This window comes from Thalia democratica, chromosome 3, assembly GCF_965202585.1.
Source record: "Thalia democratica chromosome 3, ktThaDemo2.hap1.1, whole genome shotgun sequence".
Classification (NCBI taxonomy): Eukaryota; Metazoa; Chordata; class Thaliacea; order Salpida; family Salpidae; genus Thalia; species Thalia democratica.
This window is the reverse complement of record NC_139167.1, coordinates 42,561,427-42,585,794: the sequence shown is the minus strand read 5'-3', so window position 1 is coordinate 42,585,794 and position 24,368 is coordinate 42,561,427. Positions and strand designations below refer to the sequence as shown.

At 24.0% G+C, this 24,368-nt stretch overlaps 1 protein-coding gene across 1 annotated transcript; it reads left to right on the top strand.

Annotated features, from left to right (window-relative positions):
• Positions 1 to 2,040: 2,040 nt before the first annotated feature.
• On the top strand, positions 2,041 to 18,540 carry LOC145832304 (sialate:O-sulfotransferase 1-like). Its single transcript, XM_082939622.1, has 9 exons — positions 2,041 to 2,155; positions 3,638 to 4,017; positions 7,592 to 7,706; positions 10,300 to 10,478; positions 12,293 to 12,488; positions 12,752 to 12,883; positions 13,693 to 13,832; positions 16,172 to 16,357; positions 18,176 to 18,540. The coding sequence occupies exons 1-9, from the start codon at positions 2,049 to 2,051 to the stop codon at positions 18,538 to 18,540; spliced, it is 1,800 nt and encodes a 599-aa protein (XP_082795748.1). The 5' UTR covers positions 2,041 to 2,048.
• The last annotated feature ends 5,828 nt before the right edge of the window (positions 18,541 to 24,368 follow it).

Genomic DNA, 24,368 nt, shown 5'->3' with positions numbered 1-24,368 from the left:
AAATAAAGTTATCACTGCTTATTTTAAAATCCTACAAAGAAGAGTTCAAAATACTTTAAAGTAAACAATTTAGTAAATTGTATATGATTAACGAAAAACATCTCTTAAAGTGTATTGAACAAACAAAAAAAAATAATAGAAAAAAACTAAAATTATTTGTAGGATACAAAATCAAAAAATGAGGTAACAAAAATATATTAAGATTATGTTAAGTTAATACTAAAATTATAATTTATACTATAAATATATTTACGTCACACATTAAAATCATTATGTTTTAAAGTGGATAAAAGTTTTTTTTTTTTTATTATTTTAACAACTTCATTAAGAATAGTTTGTTTTTGCATGAAATCCAGATTAAAAAATAAAAACGTAATATAAGTAAAATGAGTTAAAAACGATCGGGCTAGAAATGATCGGGTTAGAAGTGATCGGGTTTGAAATGATCGGGTTAGAAATGATCGGGTTAGATGTGATCGGGTTAGAAATGATCTTGTTAGAAATGATCGGGTTAGAAGTGATCGGGTTAAAAGTGATCGGGTTAGAAATGATCGGGTTAGAAAAGATCGGGTTAAAAGTGATCGGGTTAGAAATAATCGGGTTAGAAGTGATCGGGTTAGAAGTGATCGGGTTAGAAGTGATCGGGTTAGAAATGATCGGGTTAGAAGTGATCGGGTTAGAAGTGATCGGGTTAGAATAAATCGGGTTAGAAATGATCGGCTCCCCTGTAGTAGAGTGTGAACTGTGAACTAACTTGTTGCAGCAAAAATTGCACAGTGACAATTAACATCCAGTAAACTCATATACTTTTGTGAACAGTGTATTGCCAGTAAAAATTTTCTTACAGTATTTATAGAATTTTATTGATTTTTTTGAACCTAAGTTCTTTAGTGTGATATATGTCAAACTTATTTATTTTCTCTATTTTTAATACAATTGATTTTAAAATTCATGACAGTTTATAAAATTTAATCGATTTTTTAAACCTGAGTTTTTTATTGTAATATTGATCTAATTTTACTACTTTATTCTCTTTAAGTTTTTTTAATTTGTTTTAAACTGGTTTACTTTTGAGTTTTTTGTTTAAAAATACCTGTTAACTAACTTTTACAATTTTATTTTATTTATTGCAAAGTTATTTCATAAACAGCGTATACATTTATTTTGTCTTGTATACTACACCTAATCATAGTTATAAAAGAGTTTTTGTTTAACTAAATTTCCAACTATAACAAAATAATATGTCTCGTATCATTAGTCCAAATCCAGAGTGTCTACCAGACACTATGGTTCAGACTCTAGCAAAGAGTGCTCGCATTCAGAGCCAAAGGTCTCTAAGCCAACAGTCAACCCTTTAAACCCCCTTTCTTTCTTAATCAGGGTTACCACAAGGTCAGGAAAAACTAAAAAAAAATAAAGTCTTAAAGTTTACAAGTTAAAATGCTGCTGTGACAGCAGCTACATTGGCCAAACTTCTCGACACCTCACAACTAGAATAAAGGAACATGTTCCTAAGTGTATCACTTCGTATATTAAAGACAAAAGAGACAAAAAGAGTGTTGCAGTCAAAAATGCAATAAAAAAATCTGCGATAGCAGAACACCTTGTGAATAATCCAAATTGTGGAAAAAAGTTTGCATTATCTAATTTCAGTGTAATGCGACAATGTTCAAATACATTAGAATTAATTAGACTTGAAGTCATTTTAATACATTTAGATAAACCAAATTTATGTAAAAAGAAAGAATTTGACTACACTTTAGCCTTATTTAGTTAAGACTATTTTGTGTTGATTTTCAAGGTTTTGTTGATTACATCTACGTTTACTTAATCGATTAGTTAATTACTTGTAAAATTTTTGTATATATACTTGTTGTGGTTTATTGTATTGTTTCAGTTGCAATTTCACTGAAGAGAATTTGACGAAATATGTTGGAAAGAAAAAAATTGAGTGTTCTTTTATTCATTAAAAATTATAAAAATATGTTTGTCAAATAAGGCATTCAGTATCAAATAACGTGTTTTCAGGTAGTAAAAACAAAAATAAAATGAATCGTATGGTATCAAAATACGTCAAACTAGCAACAACTTTTGTGATAGTAATTTTTTTCTACGTTACAATAAGCAAAAATCAAAAAGAAAAAGCAGTTCACAGGTTTTTTTAAACTTTAATCTAATTTTGTTATACTTGAACCAAGTAATTATGATGATTTATTATAAAAATATTTCCAATTAACATATATTAATAAAACATTAAAATTGTTTTAAAGTACCTATTTTTATTGAGTTTTATCTGTTTTTTGTTTCTAGCGTTTTCTAACAAAAATTTGAGATTATTGTATTCTGATATTAACACGTCTATTAGCAAATAGCTACAGATTTATTTGTTTTGTTTTTAGTATTTTTATTCAATGTTACTTTCAGCAATCTATAACATTTTATATTCGAAAACAATATAGAATGTACTACAACTTAAACATATGTCAAACTAAACAATACACTTATTTTTTGTTGTATAAAAAGTTCTCTTTAAAAACTATTAATTGATATTTTTATTAACAACTTTTTTAGTTGATATAAGAGCATAGGGGGGATAAACACCTTTTTTTGGTTTTTGATCTTATTGTATATAGTTTTTACTAAGCTACAAGATGCTTTTTACAGATTTAAAAAATTCAAAATATTTTTTGAAATATAGCCGGTCAAAGACGAAGGCAACAATAGGATCCTTATAGGAGGCGCAAACTAAAACGGCAAATAACTAGAAATCACTAAAAATCTACTCCTCCTACGTTTTTTGAGATAACTACCTCAAGTTTTTAGGAAATGTTCCTTGCAGTATTTAGAAAATTCTGTCCGAACAGAATTGAAAAAAAAATTAAAAAACAAAAATTCGATAACAAAAAAACTAAAAAAACTGTTTTTTTGTTTATTTTTTATATAAAATTTTTATTTTTTTCAAAATTCCTTCCGACAACTTTTCTAAATATATTAAGGAACATTTCCTGAAAGTTTGAGGTAGTTATCTCGAAAAACGTAGGAGAAGATAGATTTTTAGTAAAATAGTCTATTTTTGCCGTTTTAGTTTGCGCCTCGCATAAAGGAACCTATTGTTGGCTCCGACTTTGACCGGCTATATCTCAAAAAATATTTTGAATTTTTTAAATCTGTAAAAAGCATCTTGTAGCTTAGTAAAAACTATATAAAATAAGATCAAAAACCAAAAAAAGTTGTTCACCCCCCCCCTATGCCCATAATAGTTTACTATAAAGTACCTGAACTAAACAAGTTTCTTAAACTGAAAAATACTTTATGAAATTAAATTCATTAAATTGGTTTTGTTTTTCTATAAACTGTTAATAATAATATTCAAAAATTTTAAACTGATAACTATAATTTATGCGTGTTTTATTTACTTTTTGAAATTTCAAAAAACTTATTTAAATGTACCTTAAATTGAAAACAAGTTAAAAATATTAATTCTTTTTGTATATAAGCACTAGAACAAGCTGTAAAGTATATTTATAGACTTTTTTAAAAGTATTATAAATATTTGTTACATTTTTAGACTATCAATTTTATTTAAAAAAATTAAACTAAAAGTTTATACAATGTAGTAAATTTTAACATTTTTAAGAGATATCCAGACAAAGAACCTAACCAAACGTTTTAAAGATAAAAAAAATGATCCATTTTTTTATAAAACTGAAGATTTAGTTTTTGATGAAGTAAAAAATATCAAAACATATACAAAAGATAGTTTATCACCCAACCATCTTGACTATGGGGTGGAAACTTATCAAAACAAAGTTAAAGAAAAAAAGTTATCTAACACGCCCAACAATTATAAAAGGCATAGTGTTATAAATAACGTTGATCTTGGTACTAAACCATTAAAAACTTACAAAAACAAAAGTTTGCTTGATGTCCCCAGCAATAAAAGAAAATTGTTTACTCAACAAAAAAAAGAAACTGATACTGTCTTTGATGAAAATGTAACTAATTTAAGATGCGAAAGTTAGTTAGCTACTTTCTGTTCTGTAGAACTTTTTTGTATATATTTATTTATTTATCTAAAATACTTTGTTTTCTTTAATTATTTAACAAGAATTTACAAGTTTTAGTTTAATTTTTGTTTATATCTAAAAAGGTTAAATTTTGGACTTTTAATGTCATTTCTAAGCTAATGTCTTATAATTTAGGTTTTTTTTAAGTATTATAAAAGTAGCTTGGTAATATACAAGCGGTAAAAACAGATAAAATCTAATGAAAAAATTATAATTATGAAAAAATATAAAATATATAAATGAAATTTTTATTTTGTGTTGTTTTTACAGACTTTCTGCCACCTTAAAGTTCATGTCAATAAAAACTTATTTAAGACTTTAAATATATAAGTCAGAATTGGTATATATTTATAATGACTAGTTAAATAGTTACAAAAAATAAATTAAAGCTTAAAAAACTATTATTATAAATGTTTATTTACTCTAATTTTATTATCAAGACAATATTTCATTCGTTTGAAATAAATCAAAGAGATCGGTTGTTGAATATTAAAATCTGCAACTTTTTTAATATAAACATGCTTCAAAAACGAGCATAAAGTTAATTTTATTGGCAAATTTATAATTTTTTCAAAAAACATAAAACTTTAATGTAAATTATTTTCCTTATCTTAAACCTTCTTCTTCTTATTATATTTATTTTTGGATTTAATACCATAATAAAAAAAAAACTTTTTTTTTTGAGGGACCCCATGAAATAATTCAAACCCAAAACCAAATTTCTTTTTTTTAATTTAAAGACAAAGGTGCGTTCTCTAAAATAAAATAAAAATATTTTAGATAGCTTTTAAGATAAGGAAAATAATTGACATTAAAGTTTTATGTTTTTTGAAAAATTTAGAAACTTGCCTATAAAATTAACTTTATGCTCGTGCTTGAAAACTGTGGCTTAACTTGAAATAAAACTGGAATTTATATGTAAAAACAACAAACAAAATAAAAATTATAATTTAAAGATATCATTTTAGCAAAATCATAATATTAAAAGTTGAATTCATGTTAAGGTTCAAAAAATATAAGCTACTTGATATTATAACTATTATAACAAAAAAATAAGCTTTTAAGCAGTTATAAAGTAAAATATAAAATTAAATTAAGTAGAAAAACTGTTTCTGTATACGGATTAGTGTTCAAAACATAATTCAAGATCTTAAAAGTTCTAAAAACTATGTCATTTCTCGAAATACCAAGTTGATTTGTTTTTTTTTAAGCTTGCCCGGATTGATTTTATTCATAATGTGTTTAATTTTTTTTTAAATGTGCGTTAAGTATGCAAAAACAATTAAAAGATACATTTGTTTGTTTTATCAACCTTCTGAACAATTTTTGAAAACTGATTAGTACTTAAATTCAAAAGTAACACTTAACAAAACTAATTTTTCATCTTTCAAACATTTCAAGTTTAGTTATAACTTTTTGGTGACAGTGTTGAAGTTATTTCCCAAAGGCAGGACTTTATTATAATCAATAAATCAATCTACTACCTTCTTTTGCCCTTATAATGTATTATGGTGTTTTCTAAACTTTAAAAGTTAACATTTTAAACTATATAGGAAAGTTATATACTTTTTAGTATAAAAATGGCTAGTTAGTCTAAGGTTTGATTAATTAGACTATAAGTTTTTAAGTTTAAGTATTAAATCCCAAATCTAGATGTTATAAAACACTAAATGTTTAGTAGTTTTTTAGGAATAAAATTATTAAATAAATTTTATGTAAATCAATGGTTACATGACTACTAAAATTTGGACAATTCAAATTCCGCCAATTCAAATTCTAAGAAAAAATTAAAACAGCTACAAATAAAAAAGTAATGTATATTTGCAAAAATTAAAAATTCATATGTAATTCTTAGTAATATCTATAAGCTTTTTTTTTTCTTTTTGCAAAAATTAAGTGTTTTTCAAGATATTTTAAAATTACTAAAAATAACTATGATTTTTACTTTTTTTAAACCATATCTTAAAAAAAATTTAATTTTTTGAAAAAAGAAAAAAAATTCTTGTAGATATTAATATGATCAACATATGTACTTTTTGTTTTTGACAAATATACATAACTTTTTTATTTGTGGCCGTTCCAAATTTTTTTAAGAATTTGAATTGTCCGAGTTTGAATAGTCCTGCACCCAAATCAATAAACCATAAACAGTTTCATTTAAATCAACGTTTTAACTTTAAATTACTCTATTTTCAGGTCATAGCTAAAAACGTCTTACTTTCTTATTACATATTTTCATCAATTTTTTATTATAGTTTAGTATTTTTGTAAATTTATACTGATAGACTTTTAAGGCTTATAACGAGTTAATACATTTGTTTGAATGACCTTTAAATAAATTTTTGTTTATGGTCATTTTAAAAGTAAAACTTAATATTTTATTTTAATTATTGACGTTTTGTATTAAACAAAATTTTAAAAGTAGTATATAGAGTAATTTTTTTTTAACAGTTCACTTTATTTATTACTTACCTATAAATTATTTATAAAATGTAACTTATTTTATTTTCATTTCAGTTTTTTAATTTATTCGTTGTAAAATGAAGCTTTTACTTTAAACTTGTTTAAGTATATATTAAAGTTTGTTAAGTATATTTTGTGATATATATAATTGCGTAATAATAAACTACTTAAACAAAAACAGCCGCAAAAATAACTTAAGTAGCATTATTTAAAAAAAAACAGCTGTAAAAACACCAAAGAGTAATATTGTTTTTATTTTTTGTATAACTGAACTATAATACTTTGTTTTCAATAACTTTTTTTTTTTTTGAATTTTAAACTATTGATTTGATCTTCGATTTCAATTTATTTTTGAAATAATATCATTTAGTGATTTTTAAAAAAATTTATTTAATTTTTTTTTTACGTTAAGAAAATAGACCAAAACCGCTAATCAAAAAACTTCAGGTGGAGTTACAATAAGGCTAAAGATTACTTAAAATTAATTACTAACAAAAAATTTATGACCTATTTACAAGATAATTATTCTAAATTGTCTAAACAACTACTCTTTTCGGTATAAAAAAATACATAGTTTTATAGATCGTTAATTTTATGGTGTATACAAAATGTTAAAAAGTGTATATAAACTAATTAAAAGAGAGTTCTGTATAGATGTTTTTAAAACATTGTGTTACAGCTACATAAAAAATAATTGTTTTAATGTTTGAAACTTGTTAATACATTATAACTTTTTAAAGATTTTATTCATAACATTTTTAAGGAATAAGTTTGTAGTGATTTTATTTTCTCTTAAAACAGTTTTCAGTTTTCTATTACTTTGTTAAAAAATTGTTTACGCTACTTAAACAAAACATTTTAAAAACTTCAATGCCTATTCTTAACAATACTTTCGAGTTTTTATGCTTATACCTTTTTGTTAGGTGAAAAAGTGGAGATGTTAAAAATAATGCTTTTAAATAAAAAATAACTTTTAATATAATTTTCTTATTAATGTACATACTTTTTTATAGTTTTTAACTATAGTTTATTTCCAATCTACCGAAACTAATAAAAAACAGGTAAACATTTTGGCTGTTTTGAACTTGCTGACGTTCCGAAAAGATTCAATAGAATTGAAATAGATTTCGGTAAAAAAGTTAACAAAAATAACTGCATTGAGTACTGTTCAAAAAGGTGAAATTTTGGAAAATTTACGTTCAAGAAATTACTAATATTAAGTTAAAGTCATTTCTAGACTGTTATTACTAATAATTTAAATAAAAATAGACCAATTAAAGCTAATAGTATTTTGCTTTAATGGATAAATTTTTTTTTCACTTTATACAATCTTTTACTACTTGAAAAATTAAATAAAATTTTAATAAAATATAAAAATAATTTTGGAAATATAAAAACTACATATTTTAACAATGTACTTTTTTTATAATATTTTTTTAATTTGTGAGACGTCCAGAATCCACCCGCGATCAAAATCCATCCAGTCAAATTCGAGAACCGCTCACCGATCAAGGGTAAGTGTTAGGGGTAACAGTGATAGTGAAAAATAAATAAAAATTAAACAAAAAAAAATCAAAAAATGTATAAAATAAATTAATAAATAAATAAAACATAAAAAAAATCGGGTGTATTTTGAACGCGGTTGGATTTTGATAGTGTACCTTTAATTTTAGTTTTTTAAATAAATTAATCATTTTAATTCAATATTTAGAAGTAAAGAATATACGCAGTGTAACATTACTGAAAGATTACTTCCATTGGTAATTTTTTGTAAAGCCAGACGTTTATTTTTACATATAAGTATTGGTAAAAATGTTGTGTTTATGTTTCCAAGTCTAAAAATTTTTTTTAAGTTTTATGGTCATTTCAAAAACAGCTTGTTTTATATACTAACTATCAGAATAAGTAAAAACTAATGTAGCTTTAATAATATAAAACATTTAAGCTATAATCATAAATTAAAGCGTTAAAAATTTAAAAGATTAAAAACAATTTAAAGCAGTTGTTGATATTTCTTTTCAAATTTGTTTTTAAGTATGACCTAAAAATATAAAAAAAAGTGCTATTATAAACTCAAGGAAAAAAAATTATAAGTATTCATATAACTATTTTAGTATGATTTAAAACATTTGTTCTTTCTTTTATTGAATAAGTTTACTTAAAAGATACTTAAACTTAAAAATTAGAATCTATGTTTACCAAAATTCAGAATATCAACAGATTTTGAAATATACATTTACGAACTTTTACTTCAAGTCGGACAACACTAACAGCATTTTTTTAATAAATAGAATTGATTTTACATAAGTTAAAAAATATATAAACTTAAACATAATATTTAAAACTTCTACATAATAACATATTTTGAAGCTAACGGAATTTATCCAATTTTATTGTTAGTTTTGAATAAAAGCCTATGTATCAACTATATTTTTACAACTTTTATAAATAGAGTTGTGCAACTTAAATATTTTATTCACGACCGGTTTCGGTGAAAAAAAAATTGCGACCTCTTCAAGCAAAATAAAAATATTAAACTGCACATAACAATAACTGCACATAACAATGAAAAGGTCGCAGTTTTTTGCCACCGAATAGATCGTGAATAAAATATCTAATTTGCACACCTTTATTTGAATAAGCTCTTTACATTTCAGTAAATTGAGCAATCTTTTTAGTTAAGACAAATAAGTATATAACTTTATACTTAGAAGAAAATCACAAATGCTTCAGTATGCAAGTTTCATAATAAAATAAACTGATTCATGTGTTGAGCTAGTAAGTGTAACATTATCTTTCTAAAACATCTTGTAAGCTATAGAATAGATTAAATGTAAATTGTTATTCAATCATTACTTAAAAGTAATTTAGTTCGAAAAACATCAAAAAAAAATTTGTTTACATTCAAAAACGCGCTTATAAATACTTTTAAAACTTAGAAATCGTAACAAATTTTAGTTTGTTCCCAACTTATTTATTAAACTGCTTAAAAGCTCAAAAGTATTAGGATAATTTACTTTATACTACTTGATTGTTATTACCTGAAAATGTTTAGACTAAAACAGACTAGTGTAAAAGTTATAAAAAATTGTGTAGCCATCTAAAGCCTATAAAATATTCAATCGTCGTTTTTTTTTATTCAATTAGCTTGATAGTTTATTGTAATTTCCGCCTTTGTCTTGAACTTTTCACCGTAGCAATACGCTTACACGCAAAATAAGTTTACAAAATAAAACCAAAGCACATTTTTGATTAAAATTTAAAATTTAAATCAATTTTTTAACTAAAAAGGTCTAAAATAACTAAGCAAAACTACATGTTAAGCAATTTAAATAGTAAATCTTTTTTGCATAACTATAAAACAGACATGCAAAAAAATCAAAAGGATGATAAATTCTTATTTTAAACAGATATTGTAACTACTCATTAAGTCATTAATGGGTTTAGTTTATGTTTTACATATTTTCTATTTATTTACTTCTTTGAATATATAATAACAACAATAATAATAATAACAATATTAATAATAATCATAATAACAATAATTTAAATAATATTTACAATACCAGTGGCAAAAAAACTTTTGCTCTTTTTAGTAAATTATAAACAGTTGTTTTTGTACTGGTATCAGTATTAAAGTTTTTACAATGTTACTGATGATTATTTTTATCACAGTTTAAAACAAGTTGTCAAAAGTTTAACATTTTGAAAAGTTAATATTTACTTAAAACTTTCAAATATACAATTAATTAATTTAGATCTCGAACAGAAATACAAATTACGCGGGATTACATCACACTACTTGTTATTGTGGAAATGACGTAAGAAATTTTATGCATATTAAAAATGCTTATGATTGTAACCTTACGTGTATAGGAAGTCCAAAAGATACTTGTGGAGGAAAAAAAAGTGTAGACTTGTACTATATTACGTCACCTTTTAATAGAGGTTTGTGTAGATTAACATTAAAATACAGTTTTTAATTAATAATAAATAGATTTACAAACATTGTTTTACTTTTTTTTAAACTAGGAAAATATTTTTTGTTATTTTCGATAAACGACCACATAATTTGATTTAAAAAGTTAATAAAAATAAATAAACTTCGTAACTTTTAGTTAGCATATACTATGATTCTACTTAGTTTGTTTTCGGTTACGTTTAGAAAGTTAAACTTTATTAGTTCCACAACTATACTCGTTTTACTATTAATTACTCTTGCTGAATACAACATAACAAATATGAAACTAATATTATTGAAAACCTACTGACTAATTTCAATCAAATATCTTTTACTGATTTAAATACTGTTAATATAATTTTTATCGTTTATATTCTAATAACTTAAACTTTTGCCAATACAAAACTTCTAATTTTTATAACGTTTAAGTTAAATATTTAGTAATTAAAAACTGATTAGATAAAACTTTTGTAACTTAATAGTTTCCCCTACAGAACCAATAAAAGTACACGACATGAGTAATAGGTTTTAATACCTAGTTTCTTAAACTACTCAAAAGTAGTTCATACAGAAATTTTATACTATAGGTTTTTTCGTAGACCAAGACCGAACTTTTTTAGCGCTCAGTTGACTGTCTACCGAGAGCTTTGGTCTGATGATCGAAGTGATATGATCAAAAATTCTTGTCAACAAAATTTGAGCTTATCACATGGCAAATAAAAGTCTAGATTTTGTCGCTGATTTTTTTCTTTTATTGTTCAGTAAAAAAAATTAACATCATTGTCACTAAACAATAGAAAAGTCAATTTTAATTGCAGCAAAACTTTTAAGTTAAAGAAAACAAGCTAAAGAAATGAAGACAGCAAACCTTATTTAAACAGTCCTACATAAGATTTTATGAATAACATTATCAACAGTTATTGTATTTGTTCTACTTATTTGTAAGTTAAGCTTTTTAAAATTAAAAGTTTGTTATGAAAAAGTTCAGTTGATTTCTAAAGAAATAAGTAGCACCCATCAACGTCAAAAAAGCTATTGAAATGTACAAACATTTGGCGCGGTCAACTACCTTTTAAAACTTTTAATTTTTCATTGTTTTTTACATCTTTTCTATAGTGTTTTGTAATTTAATAAATTTGAAAATGTTTACTTTTTTTAAAGATCAATAAAACTTTATATACCTATGTTGTATATATGTATTAAGTTAGTAAAAGTACAACAATATTCCTCTTTTTGTACAAATTTCAAGTCAAGGTTTGTTTCCAAAAAGAGCAATGTTTTATAAATTTTTGAATATTTTAATAATTAAAATTTAAAACTTAAACAATTTATCTTTTAAATATTGAAACTTATGATTAAAAATAGCATTTAAACATCTTTATTTGACAAAACTAAAAGTTTCAATTATCATATGTAAATCATCATATTAATATCATTTCCACTTTACTCTTTTTTTCAATAACTTTAAATATAAAATAATCTCTAGCATATATTATAATCATGCATGCATAGCTAAACGTCTTACTGTTGTAGTTTAAAATCAATTACAAGGTATTAAACGTGTACTTTACTTTAGTTTTATTATTCTTTTTGAAAAATATAAATATATTCTTTACAAGGTTAGTTAAAAAAACTAATAAAATCAGCACAATTAGATTTTATAAAGCTGTAAAAATTACTGCCATTATTGTTAACATATACGTGTAGTGCAGTGAAATGCATTATGGTTAGTGATAAACTAAATATGCTAGTATAAAAACTTAATGATGATTTTTAATTCAACATTTTTTTTTAATTTCAGAGCCTATCTCTTTTCAAGACAACCTATTAGGCTGTTTTATAGGTACCGAATATTTTACTGAATTTTTAGATGAAAACTGGGTACATTCTTCTCAGAAAACCACTCTGTCTTGTTTTACTTATTGCGAAAATAATTCTTTTGCAGTATCCGGTTTTAACTTATTTGATGATTGCATATGTGGTATATTTTCAAAAAAGTTAGTTTTACAAAAGTATTAAAATCGACTAAAATTAAATGCTTTAAGCTACGGTATAAACATTATATTAATAAAAACTATCAAGGTACCTATTAATAGGTACATATAAGTAAAAGGTACATATCAATGTTTTTCTAAAAACTATAGTTTAAGTTTCTTAAGTATGTTCAGTTTTAGTATAAAAATTTAAAATAAAAATTAATTGGTAAATTAAATTAATTTTATATGCAAGAATAACTTAAGTTACATTGAGTTTTACAAAGGTTTAACTTGGATCAAAAATTATCTAACACAAACTGTTCCACATTTTTAAAAGAAAACAAGCTACATAGTAAATTGAACACGTTTACTTTGTATAAAACTTCAGCAGAAGATAAACGTTGCTCAGATATGAAGTATTGTTTTGATTTTTGGTTTTTAATTTACACTTTGTAACTTGTATTTTTAAATTTCGTAAAAAATTACATTGAATACTACTTATAACATAGACTTATAAAGTTTACAGGAAACAAATAACTTAATTTTTCTTAATCATAAAAATTTTAATAAATAAAATGCAAAACTGATATACTTCAAATAGTGTAGAAAAACATACTTATTTTATCATATGACTTTTTTTTTAAATAAAGTTAAAATAATGTTACATAAATAACGACAGTCTTAAAATTTTTTGAACTTAGTTTCATTTAAATTTTATAGTTTATTTTTAAGATTTAATACTCCTTTTCAAAAATTAACCAAATAAAGTTTTTTTAAAAATTTACTATTAAAGCAGTAGCTGAAAATAACGTTCTACAGGTGGTAAATAAAATTCATATAGTGACCCGAAATAAAAAGTTAAAATAATCTATATTTAAAGTAAACTTATAATTCTGTTTGAAACAGAATATTAAGAAAAAATAATAATGTTCTGTTTTAAAAGAAGCTGATTTATTTTTATTAAATATAATATGAAAATTAGAACTTTTTTTGATATGAATCATAGTATAAATTATTTTACTTTTATACTAAAACTTTTTATTTCAGTCTATACACTACTTTTAAATTTTCAACTTTCTACTTATGACAAACAGAATGATTTACCATTATAATTCTTGTAAAATTTCATTGTTTGTTGCCCTTTAACTAAACTATTTAATAAAGTGTTTAGTAAATAATTTTTAATAAACTATTTTTTGTTGCAAAACTATGAAACCTTATATAGATACAAGTACGATAGAGGGCCACATGTGCTTCTTACTTCAGTTCCGTCCTCTGGTAATACCTGGTTACGGTATCTTCTGGAAAAGGCTTCGGGTTTTTTTACTGGAAGCATTTATAAAGACAAACCAGTTTTTGAAAAAGGTTTGTTATCTGTTTAAATTTTAGCGTGTGTTGATAAGAAAGGAAGCTAATTAATATCAGATATAAATGTTAAAAAATGAAGTAAATAATTGCTTATATTAGTAGCTTTTATCATGAAGTTGTTTTTTTCAAAATATCTTTAACTGACTATAAGTCTGGAGAAGTTCTGGTTATTTAAATAAACAAAACAATAATAAAAGTACTTTTCTTTTATGTTCCTCGCTATTCATTAGCTTAACAAGTCGCAAAAAATTTTTGAGAGATTAGAAAATATTAAAACATAATATAGAAAGTAATAAACTAAACTAAAAGTAAAACTAGCAATATAAGACTTATATAACCTAAAACATTTATTTTATCAGGTATAAAATGTAATAAATATGCTGTTGACATTAATCAAACAGTTATCGCGTGAATAATTCAATCGTAAGTTTACTGTTTACTGTTTTTACTGAAGTCCGCGGACTACAATATAAGTACAATGCTGAGTAATAATCGCCAAATAAACAAAAGCTGAGCGCGTATAATAGCTAAAATACAATCTAGGTGACGTTCACAACTAGACCGAAACACGTTCTGGTAAACGTCTTTCTAGGTCTCGTTTGTTACTAAGTCAAAAGTTCACAATTTAAAAAAAAAACAGTGAAATCTTTTTCACAAAGAATCTAAAAAGTGCCTGCTAGAACAATAGAGAGTTTGCTTTAACTGTAAGTATTCTTGCTAACAATGATAGTCAGCTCGGACAAAAAGTGAATGAACATGCAAATCGCTTTCAACAAAAACCTGCGACGCTTAACTACGACGAGAGTTTTAACATTCTACAAAATAATGTTAAAAAACTGCACTGAAAGTTTTAAAACTCTACGCAAGTATACTCGTAAAACTCACCATTTCAAGCCGCGCACGGCTTTATAAAGTAATACACTACAGAAAAATATCTTCTTTTTTTAAAGTAAAAATAAGCAGATAATGCTTACACATTCAAATATGCACGAAGAACTTATGCGAAAAAAGTCAATTTTGCACGAGAGTAAAATATAATTAAATAAATAAACAAATTAATAATTAAGATTATAAATTATATGAAATTAAAACAAATTACAAAAAATAAAAGTAAAGTAAAAACCACCGACCAAGGGTTAGGGGTAACAGTGATTGTAAAAAAAAATAAGAAGAAAATAGGTAATAAAAATAAAAAAAAAGTTACCGACCAAGATAAGGGTTAGGGGTAACAGTGGTAGTTAAAAAAAACAATAAAAAAAGTTACCGACCAAGGCTAAGGGTTAGTGGTTACAATAATAGAAAAAAAATATTTAAAAAAAGTTTAAAAAAAAGTTTCAATCCGTGAAAAAGTGTTTCCGTGCAAAAGTGACGCTGTGTAAAAGTGTTCCTTCGTGCTTTTTTGACACCTACCCTTAAATTGAAGTTATAAGGTTGAAATGTAAACCGCATATAACTGTTAATTTTAAACATTACTCATTTTTTCATAACATACTTTTATAAATTTAACCAAGTCATACTTTTTGAAAGATCTAAAAGTATTGTTTAGGTACAGCCCTACTTCCTATGTGATAATAAGTTTTTGAAAAAATTATTATCTTTTATATTATCATTATCAGCTTTATAAACAATAATAATTTATTTTAAATTTTGATTTTGTAACTTTTTTCAGTTCAAATGATAACACTGGCAAAAGTATTATGCCATATAATAATTTATTTGTTAAAATACGTCAACTTTATAATCAAAAAATAACATATACTGAAATAAACTTTACATGTTCTTTTGTCAAACTTAAACATCTAGACAAATTTACTATTGTGAAAACTTTCAGATTGGAAACAAGTTTAAATTTCTTCTTTTCCTAAGAGCTCACAGTTTTCAACAGCTATAACTATATGTTAAGTACTTTTTAGAAATTATTGGAAATAACATGACTGAGTTTACCTTTAACCTTTTTTTTATATCCGTTTAAATATAGTTTTATTTCAAGTTAATTTATTACTCAAATCATTGTCACAATATTTTTTTTTTTTCAAACCTTAATTGTGAATTTCTTTTTAAGTATAACTTTTAAACAGTTAAAAGATTATTTTTTAGCTTAAGATAGCTAATTTAAGCATGTGATGTTTGACTCGATGACAACAAGTTCTTTTTCTAAAACAGGTCTTAAACTAAGTTTTTTAAGCCTTTAAAATTTTGCTCATTAAACTTATTATTATTGACTATTTGTTTTAAAAATTATATATCTGTATTTGCTTATTTTATAGTTTTTTTAGCTTTTAAATTTATTAAGTTTACATAATTAGTCAAATAGTACTGTTATCAATTTTAAACAGGGTACTTAGGTGAAATGACCGATCAAACTGTAATTGTGAAGGATCATTTTTATGACCAACAGTTTCATCGATATAATGCAGCAGTTTTTATTGTAAGAAACCCTTACGATAGCATGTTAGCTGAATTTAAACGACAGAAAACATCAAGCCATACTGGTGTAGTTGATAGGGAAATTATCAAAAAAGGTAAACAAATTAATTATGAAACTTCTTATTTAAAAGCTTTAAAACAATTTAAGAACTATTTTTGTGAAACTAAAAATTGAGTTCTAGCTATAATTTATATGTTTATACTATTCAGTTCTTATTTTGTTCACTTCATCTTAGCCGTTAGAATATCTGCAAGAAGTCACAGTATTTTTTTCAAAGATAGAAAATACGATATGAGTTTTTCAATAAATTAATCAAATTAAAGACACTGTATAAAACTAAAAACTATTATATAGAAGTCTGAAAACAGTTCAACTTAAAGTTTTATTTTTTTAATTAAGGTTTTTATATACAAATTACTTTGATATTTCATTCTATTGAAATAGTGTGATTATTAACTTAGAGTTTTTGTATGCAAAGCATTGATAATATTCTTTAAACTTTAACATATTAGTACTTGATTTTACTCTAAGAAATTTAGTAGTAATGACATAAATAAATTATAGTTTAACATAATTTTCATAAATTGTTTCCAGGCTATTCTGTATGATTTAGAACACTTATGTTTATTCAGTATAAAACTAACATAGTAGAAACATCTTAGGCTGTTGTCTTAGATCAGTCTTACTTAATACTTTATTTATCATACTTTAGTACATTGCATACGAAAATAAATTGACATCCATAAATATAACCAAACTAACTGGTGTATAAAACTATTTCAGCTCCATCAGAATAAAATAGGAAATTATTTTTAAAACTAGGTAAAAGAACTGTATTGCTTATTGATTTTTATATTTAAGAAAAATATCTTAATTAGTCAAGGGATATTTAAACTTTAAGACAACTATAAGTATGTTTTAATTTAAAACTAAATCAAATCAAGCTAATCGAAATCTAAGTTGTTGACTTATTAGGAAACTTTCAAGGTTCATAAAATTTGGTAGCAACTTACAATATTTTTTAATAGCAATTTTTGTTTTAAAGTATTCTTATTTACTAATGTTACCCTTATCCCTCATTATTTTTATTACTGTTTACCTTTGTTTAATATTTCTAAAGTAAAAAGAAATACTTATTTATATTCTGCAGCATACTTGCCATTATGGTTCCGACCATAGTACCAAATAGTACTTTTTATTTCAAACCTTGTTCTACATAATTAATTTTCTTATTTTTACAAAATTTCAAACTGTTTTATTTCATTTACGTAAACCAACAGTTTTGTAAAAATGTAATAAAGTTGATCAAAGTAAGTCCTTTCTATCGACAACAGTTTTTTCTGTATCTTGTTTCTAATTATTTGTTTTAAAGAACTGTATATTATTTTGAAAATTTAAAAAACTAAGCTATAATTAATTTAAATTTTGTTAACCCTGTTTATATATAGGGAAAAAAATATTTTAGTTAAGGCTTATATTCATTATCTTATGAAAAACTTTTTTTTTTCTCTTTTTAGCGCAAACATTTTACTTAATTATAAAAATTTTCCACTTGGAAAAAAATTCCTAATGTAGCTTTTTAGTTTTACACTAACGCTAAATTTCTGTTTTAATAATATTTACTGAAGACGCTACTTTAAACACTTCAATGCAAATTTTTTGTTTAACAAAATTTTGTAGAAAAAGTTATTGTTTATTTTTCAAATAGGGACTGTTGTCCTAAAAATTTAAACTATTACAAACTAGTGTTTACATTTCTAACGTATTCATTCTAGGATAAATAAAATTAAGCAACTTTGTTCTTTTTTGAATACTATTAGTTTTGTATAGTACTAATTTGTTGTAGTTTAAACATTTCTTGGTATTTGAAAAAAATTATTTTGAATTGTAATTCTACTTTTTTAATTAACAGACTTTCAACTATATGACGAAGATACACTTCTTTTTCTTTCAAAGAGTTTAACTTCAAAAAATATTCCTTTGTATGTAGTTGTTTATGAAGACCTTGTTAAGGACCCTATAAGGGAAGTAAGAAATCTCTTAACAAACTTTTCACCTTTAAAATCCATAGTTCCTGACAAAGAAGTACTGGAAAATAGGTTACTTTGCCTGTCCTCGCAGTTGAAAGGCTTTTTTAAAAGAAAAAAAAAGAGTTTAGATTTCGATCCTTATTCAAACGAAATGAAAAAAAAAATAAATGAAAACATTAGCAAAGCTCGAAAACTCTTAAGCAATGCAGGTTTTGAAATACCAAATTATGAAAAAACAGTTTCTTAAATCGTATTTCTTTATGCAACTTTATTTATTTTCTATAAATACTACTCTATGGATAAACATTCGAATAATGCAACCTAGCTCAAGTAAATACAATCTATATGCAACGTACATTTTAACGACTTAAAAGTCATAAGTTAAACACAATAAGTTTCATTTTAAAACACAAAGTATGTAATGTAAGTAATGATATTTTAAAGTTAAAACTAACTAATTTTTTTAAACATTAAACTTTACTACAAAAGTAATACTGCTTTTGATGCGGTTCGAACTTGAATATATTATCAGTTATTATACAAAAGTTTCCTGAAAGTTTTTTTAATTGTTTTAATATTAAACAAACCATAGATTAAATACTTTCTTTAAAAAAATAGTAAACGACGATTTTCAAATAGCAAACAGTATGTAACATAATAATCAAATAGATCAGAGTTAGCAGTATTTTTTATATGACGAGTCAGAATGAAAGACTAAGCGTTTAAAAGTAGTTTGTATGTACGCAAAAAAACTGCCTAGTATGCAATAAACAACTGAAATTTAATGAAATATTAATTGAATTATCAATGTGACTTACATGTTTTAGCTTCAAATTTTATTTTTTAACTTTGAAAAGCATTGTAGCAACTTAAGTTGTTTTCTTTGAGTTTTATTTTTATTATTTATGTAAATTATCTGATATCTTAAACTAAAAGCAAAAAAGAAAGATTATTAACAGATATTTTTAAATAACTTAAATTAGTATTTATTATCAAATGAAAAAAAGATTGTATGCTTAACAAAAGCAGATTAAGTAAATAAATTAATTAAAGTGAAAATTAACTACATAAATGATATATTATATTCTTTAGTAGTTGCAGATTTCTATATTTAATGGCTCATAAACTACAAAACAACTTTAATTAAAAAATTTTATTATAAGAGTTCTAAATCAGTAGTAAAAAATCGGTTCTATGAATTTGTATACCATAAGAATTACAACATATATCGTTAAATTATCAAGACTATACTAGGCATTACTAGTAATGCATACTTATATAATGCATTAATTTTATATAAAGACAACTTTACAAACTCTTCTTTTTTTGTAATAAAAGTGAAACAGCTATATATAGATTTAATTACTAGTTAAAACTTTAAGGTAATAAAAACTATTTTATTTTTACCTTAATTCATTATTTTTGTTTAATTTTGCCCAAAATTCTTTATTAAATCAACTTCTTCTTGCATTTATGTTACTTTTTGTTTGGTAGTTTTTGTTATCTAGTTTAATATTTTATAAATAAAAAAAATAGTAATAAATTTCTTGAATTGTGAGTAACTGGTAATTATAAAAATATACAGGCTGATTTAATTTTTAGCAAGAATTTCAATTCCAAGTCTTTATTTGATTATGATTTTGTGTAACCTTTTTTGTGAAGGTTCAAAACTGTTCTAAATGTTTAAAATTTGTTAAAATCGTAAATTAGATTCTTAATTGTTGATAATTCATTTACTAATTGTAGTTGAAATTGAAACAATTTTTTATGTTGCCTACAACTGTTTCGCTGCAATTCACAGCTTTTTGAATCAAGTAAGGTTTATTAACAAAAAATTGTACAAAAAACATTAAAATTATTAAGTTATTTTAAAAATCAATCAGACCAGGAGTTGGCATACTAATATAAAAAACGGGCTGTTTTTTTGTGAATAGTTACTGGCGGATTGCACTGTGAAGATAAAAGCATTCTGCAATTTATTTAATAATTTTTTTAGTTGAAGTCAATTAAGAAATCAAGAAAAATACGACATAAAATTTGAAAAATATGCACAGAGCCATAGTTTTTCTTTTTATAAGATTAAGAGGTATACACCACAAACACTTGTTTTGTTGCTTAAAATAGCATGCTTTTAGCTAAAAATTAAATTTCAGGCCGTATTTTGCCTACACCTCAATTGTTATAACCTAACTTGTTTCATAACTCCAAATGTATAAGTATATTAAGTTGTTGTTGGTTAGTAAACTATTAAATCTCTTAGATAAAGGTCTAAGATAAAAATCTCAAGATTATGGTCTCTGATTTCATTGTTCAGTAACGTTTTTCAAATTATTTTTTTTTTAATTTGTATACAAGTATACTAAATGTACGAACATGTTTAGAGTAGATACATTTAGAAATTTACTTTTAGTATACGACCAATAAACAATGTAAGAAAAATATTTATCAATAGAAAAATATAAAATTTATCTACAAGGTTAATATTTAGTAATTACAAGCTTAGTCTACTAATTATAAAAGCTTTAGATATTAAGTATTTTCTGTAGGCTTTAATTTGTTATCGTCAAAAGGGCAATAATGTTAGTTAGAATAGAAATTTTGTTTTCTAAATTTAAGTCAAAGCATAAGCGATATTAGCAACGTTTTTTTTAACTTTATTTCTTTACCTAAACTTATAAGCTTGAAAAATGAGTTAGTGTCAAAAATAAATGGTAGAGCAACTAGCTCTAAATGTCACTTTTGCTCTAAACATGTTTTGTACAGACTAACATTTAGCCCTTAGCCTAAAAGGTTTTGATCATGCGAAAGTGCATCCTTTGCATTAAATCGATCGTGCAACACTAAAGTGCGTTCTATAAAGTACCTACCTATTCGTGCTCTCTACATTCACACAGCTACAAGTTAGTCCATAGTTCAAAAAAAAATTATTAATAAATCATATTAGTTAGAATATCTTTTTATACTGCAAATCAAAAAAAAACGTTAAAATACTAAAATTATCTTAAAAAAGTACATGTACATATATATATAATAAAAAAACTACTCTGTTATTGAATTATAATTTTATACGTATATAGACATAATGTCAATTAAACTTAAATTTTAGTACAAATGTTGTTAGAAGTGAAAAATAACTAATTCTATTACATTTGAAGAAGACGATTGTAATAAACTTTGTGTTTTAAAAATTTATACATGTTTAACTTCAAAATTTGAAATGTTGTCAAGTATTATTAAGATTTAAGGTAAAGTTCTTTTAAGTTTAAGTATAGAAAAAAATTTAAGTGTTTTAATAAATCCTTTAAAATTATAAGAGCTTAGATAGTTCTTTATATCATTACAGGTTACTTTAAAAGTGTTTTTAACTTGCTAAACATCAATAAATCTCTCGTTAAAATAACATGAACTATAATTACAGTACCATTTACAAAATTCCTAAGTTTTCTATAGTTCTAAAAACTTTAGCTGCAAGATATGTAAATTTATTTTTGTTTCACTAAGTACTTTTTAAAAACCAATTTTTAGTCTAGTTCAATATTTTCTAATATTATTATTCTTTATTGAACGATAAAAAAGCGCTCAAAAAGTTTGGTCTAAGGACCTGGCGACAAAGGAACCTTTCGGTTATCCAGTCGTACACCACGGTCGTGATAAAAAATGGATTGATTTTTTTTCAAGCGTTTTACGCTTATTTAGTTTTTGTTTATGCAAACTGGAGAAATTATTAATAAAACAAAAAAAAGTAACAACATCTTTATTGAATTCATTACTTACCCTAATGTATTCTTTTATCCCTAACCAATCCTTACCCAAATAGGTATTATTTTAAACTTAAATTTTATAGTAGCAAAACCTTTAAAAAAATAACTTAATAGTATTAACTAGTTTTCAGTAATTGTTTAGATATGGTTAAAAGAACTTTTGCTGTAAAAAAAAATCATTCAAAGAAACTTCCAAAATACGTTTGTTTTGATAAAATAACTAAACCAAGACAACTTTAAGAATTCCTAAAAATGGTTTTTCTAGTTATTAAAAACGTTGTGTCTCAATAAAACAATTGTATTTGAGAAAAAAGCTCTTTTTAATATTTTTACTACTGTAACTACAAAACAAAAAGTTTTCAAACTTTGGTTTTTTATACTGAGTATCAAGGAAAATGCATTAAGTCAACCATGAAAGATAAACAAATTAAAACATATATATATATAAGTTTATTCAAAGATGTAAAACTCAAAGGACTCAAGTTAAAAAAAAAAAAATTTAATTTGAACTGGCTGATGATTAAAGACAAACTTTTTTGTCTTATGGAAACATATGTTCCAGTATTTTTGAAATCGTCATTTCAATAAATTATTTAAAAGTCCTTCAAGTGGGCCCAGTAGAAGGTGTTCAAGTTTGAATATTAACCTTATTTTATATATATATATATATATATATAAAATAAGGTTAATGTTTAAACTTAAACACTTTTAACTGAGCCCACTTGAAGGGCTATTAAATAATTTATTGAAATGGCGATTTTAAAAATTCTGGAACATATGTTTCATAAAGCTTTAATCATCAGCCAGTTAAATTCAAAATAAAAAGCACTGTACTAAACAAAGATACAAAAGTTATGCAAAAAAACAAAAAACAGTATGACGTAATATTGTACATTACAAATATTCAGTACAAAAATCGATCTACCTTCTAACTAATCAAACAACTAAAATTAACGAAAACAACAGTTAATTGACTATAAAATGCTTCAAAGTTTGTTGTGTTTTAAGAGAAGCTTTTTTATATGTCGACAAGACGATATAAATTCGCTCCTCTTATTTAAACAATCTTTCTTTTTAACGCATACATAACGGCTGTTGATTCTTTTAAGCACAGCCTACAAACAGGGTTGTTACCATCTGCTATTGGCTGCGCTCTTTTTATCACCCCCTAAGTTAATTTAAAATCAATGTTTTTGCGCTTAAGGCCGCAAACATACTTCGAAAGCTCAGTTTCATTTTCGTGTACACCACCTTTAAAGGATTTTTTATGGTTGGCATACCGAAATCTGAATTGAGTGGAGCATAAGCCGATGTAGAACTTCTAATATATATATATATATATATATATATATATATATATTAGAAACTAAGATAAATTTTGTAATAAAATATTTTTAAACTCTTCAAAAACTTTTTCTAACTAAATAAAAAAAACTATAAGTGTTTTATTTACTTTGAGGATTTTTTCTAACTAAATAACATGTTGTAAGTTATCATTAAGTAAATCAGGTATTCATTTCTATAAAATAATGAACATGCCAAAACATACAAAGTTTTTGTTTGTTGCTGGTTAGGAATTGCTTAAACTATGGAGATATTGTTGGAAAAATTAAAGGTGCTGCGCTATTGTGTAAAATATTGAAAAAAAAAGTTTTGGTGCAGGAAAATTATTATTTCTTTACCTCTCAGTAAGTTTTTTTTTTGTCAAATAATTACAATAACAATAAACATTTCCCTTTAAAAATGAATTAATTTATCTTTAAGCTTTTCTTTTTTTTTTTTGAAAAGATACAAACTTTGTTTTAATTCTAAAGTAAAAACAAAAAAAGAATATAAGAAACTAAATTTACAATATTATAGTAATCTTACCGTAAACACTTATACAGTGCATAGTAGTTTTTCTTAAAATTTTTTAAATAAAATTTGTTGAATATCATTAGTTAAATAAAAGTTTTGCTTTTGTTTGACTCAATATCCCTCTAAAACCTTAGTAGTTTTTATTTTTTTATTAGAAGTATAAATCAGGATACTTATTCGTTTACTATAAACTATAAAGTATAAAAAACGAAATAGAAGATAGTTATTTCTTTATAAAACTTCTTTGGGCATTACAAAGTATAAAGTTATGCCTAATAATTTTATAAAACCGCATTGAGGTAGAAACAAGAACAAAAAATTTTTAATTTAGTTCGCCAAATTTTCCTAACCATTCTTTTCTTAGCAGAGCCTTTAACTTAAGTTTGATTAAATCCAACCCTTTAAAAAATGTTTAGTTTTTTGACCTCAAGTCATCAACACAATAGATTTAAGAAAC

What these genes read in the sequence shown, in the direction of transcription:
- LOC145832304 (XM_082939622.1), top strand. Translation starts at nt 2,049, where the DNA reads ATGAATCGTATGGTATCAAAATACGTCAAACTAGCAACAACTTTTGTG. An exon ending in AACTAATTTAAGATGCGAAA is followed by an intron (nt 4,018 to 7,591) that starts GTTAGTTAGCTA and finishes AATAAAAAACAG; the next exon opens with GTAAACATTTTGGCTGTTTT. An exon ending in CAAACCAGTTTTTGAAAAAG is followed by an intron (nt 13,833 to 16,171) that starts GTTTGTTATCTG and finishes AATTTTAAACAG; the next exon opens with GGTACTTAGGTGAAATGACC.